The sequence below is a fragment of the Plasmodium fragile genome (genome assembly GCF_000956335.1).
Source record: "Plasmodium fragile strain nilgiri unplaced genomic scaffold supercont1.22, whole genome shotgun sequence".
In the NCBI taxonomy this organism is placed as follows: Eukaryota; Apicomplexa; class Aconoidasida; order Haemosporida; family Plasmodiidae; genus Plasmodium; species Plasmodium fragile.
Window position 1 is genome coordinate 177,287 of NW_012192602.1, and position 2,753 is coordinate 180,039.

The 2,753-nt window shown below is 46.5% G+C and overlaps 1 protein-coding gene across 1 annotated transcript; it reads right to left on the reverse strand.

Annotated features, from left to right (window-relative positions):
• Window positions 1–44: 44 nt before the first annotated feature.
• AK88_02308 (uncharacterized protein) lies at window positions 45–1,880 on the reverse strand (the record flags this gene model as incomplete). The annotated part of the gene is made up of 1 exon (XM_012479939.1): window positions 45–1,880. One exon carries the CDS (start codon window positions 1,878–1,880, stop codon window positions 45–47), a length of 1,836 nt encoding a protein of 611 aa, XP_012335362.1.
• Window positions 1,881–2,753: the final 873 nt, after the last annotated feature.

A 2,753-nucleotide genomic window follows, 5' to 3' on the forward strand; every position in this document is an offset into this window, starting at 1 on the left:
AAAAAAAAAAAAAAAAAAAAAAAAAAATGCACACATTTTGTGTGTTACGCAAATTTGCTCTTTTTGCTCGGCTTGTTAATATCAATAACGAGCTGCCACGCATCTCGCAACGTGTTTTTTAATTCACTTTTACCAGAGCGAACGAATTCATAATAGTCGTCGTGGGCCAAGTGTACATCCATGGCTTCGTCTTTTGGGTAATTCGCCCTGTTGGGTGAGAGACCCCTGTCAGCGTTGCCGAAGCTAGCTATACTGTTCAGGTTTGCCACGTTACCTCCGTTGGCTACCTTAATAATATTTGCAATGCTGGTGAGGTTAGGGAGGTTGGGGAGAGTAACCCGCGTTGCATCACTGTGGGTATTCCCCCTGCTGTGGGTCCGCAGGAGCAACTTCTCTAGCTGCTGATCTGAGATCCTTTTTTTGAAAATCGTTTCTGCACAATTTATGAGTTTATGAATCTCATCATAGTCGACCCCCGCAAGGTTATCCTGTGCATGCTTGGAGTTGGGATGATCGACATGGAGGTCTCCTCCTCTCCTGTTGCCACTGGTTGAAGCAGTGCCGTCTGCATGATCATCACTGCGCATGGTAGAATCAAAATCTGAATTACTGGTCTTGGATGGGTCCTCTTTAGTGAGAACGAAATTGGGACATTCTGCACCTGCCCCTTTCGTGTCGCTTCTTCTCAGATGACACACGAGGGCTGCTTCCCTCTGCATGCTCTTCAATGTTTTGTGGAGCTTCTTTCTTACGAGAAGGAGCAGCTGAATGGGGAGGTCCTCGCCCTGGTCCCTCTTACAATACACACCCCTATCATTAAAGCTAATTACTCTGGTGAGGCACACTTGGTAATTTTTGTGCAAGCGGTGCGTTGAGATGAAAAAGGGCAGGATGTGCACATCGCCCCTTGACTGGTTCGAGCACTGTACTCCGTTCAGACTGCTCGTATTGGGGTTAGCCCCATTCAGACTGCTCGTATTGGGGTTAGCCCCATTCAGACTGCTCGTATTGGGGTTAGCCCCATTCAGACTGCTCGTATTGAGGTTAGCCCCGTTCAGACTGCTCGTATTGAGGTTAGCCCCGTTGAGGGTGCCCGTATTGGGGTTAGCCCCACGAATGCACTGAATGAGCGTCTTATGCTGTGCACGCAATTTTAACCTGTTTATTAAATTCACCCCGTCATGTAGCTTCATTAAATTTTTAATCGAATCAAATTTGCACTCGATATAACCCTTATCGTGAAATATAGGTATGTTGATTTCCTCCCACAAAAAATTTGGCTCCATGTAAAAAGTGAAAATGAAATAAAAGGTCTGTTCCTTGTGATAAATGGAGTTACTGTGTTCACCAGTACTGTCGTTGATGGCTCTTTTTTTTTTTTTGCTTGGTCCATCATTCAGGTTTGCGGTGGAATGACCTTTGCTGTCGTCATTACTGGGGTCGTTTGGCCATATGGCATAATGTGCACACAGGAAATGCACATTCTTAAAGTGGTCAGGGAAATATTGTTCTAGCACCGAGCTGGGTGTGTACTGGAAGGCTTTCCTCCCGGATGACACACTTCTACTTTCATTTTTTCTTCCATCCGCCTTGCCTGCACCGTTGCTGCTTACACCGTTGCTGCCTCCACCGCTGTTACCTCCACCGTTACTTTCACTTGCACGGTCGCTATCCGCTTCACTTTCACTTGCTCGCTCCTTGGAACACACAAAATGCACGTACATGGGCTTGCTGTTTTTGTAGGTTGAGTAAATCATGTTTAGCAGCTCGCAGATGTAGAAGAGGCAGAACTCCTTCTTTTCCGCTTCGCCGTCCGGCGTTCTCTCCATCTTGGCAGGGCTAGCCCGCCGCCCTTGTACGCTTTTCGCTTGTGCGTTCATTTTCGTTGTGATGCTGGGAAGCACCTATTCAACGTCACAAAAAATGTTGCAAGTACCAGGTGTGGGGGGGAAGATCAGCAGGGCTCAAACACACACAAGTGTGCGGTGTGAGTATGGGTGCATGTGCAGGGGTAGGGAAGCGCGATGGGGGTTCACGCTTTAGGGTAACCAAAAAAGGGGGGCAGTGACCTGTTCGGGTGACCTCTTCGTAGTAATAGGCGCGTGGCTTTTCCTACCTGCGACACACATACGAGAGGAGAGCCCCCCCGATGTGATGAGTTGTACCAACGCGAGTGTAACTGGTATGGGTTCATACCTGCACACAGGGTGCGCACACCAAGAGCACGGCGCTCCCCCTCCCCGTGCGACTGTGTGTGTACATTCACCTGCATGCACGACTTACAACATCCCACCCTAGGCCGACGCAAAAGCGCAATCCTATGAAATGCCTCCAAATTAACGGGGCAATAAAAGCGAGGCACAAAGGGAAAAAAAGGAAGAAAAAAAAAAAATAATAAATAAATAAAATAAAAAAATAATAAAAAAAAAAAAAAAAAAAAAGAAAAAAAAAAAAAAGGGGGGGAAAAAAAAAAAAAAAAACAGCAAAAATATGAAGTAGCACGTGTTGACTATGAAGTGATACCTAAACACATGTGGAGGTCACGGCGGACGATGTAACCATTTGAAGAGGGGGATGGTGCAGGGGGAAGGAAAGCCTCATGCATGCTTCATGTATGCTTCATGTATGCTTGAGCCGGCTTTGGTAATGGTGGGTCTACCTCTGCAAGGGGCAAGGCAGAGAACCCGAGAGAGGAGAGATAAAGGGAACGGATGCATTTATATTACACAAGCTATTTTTTTTTTTTTTTTTTT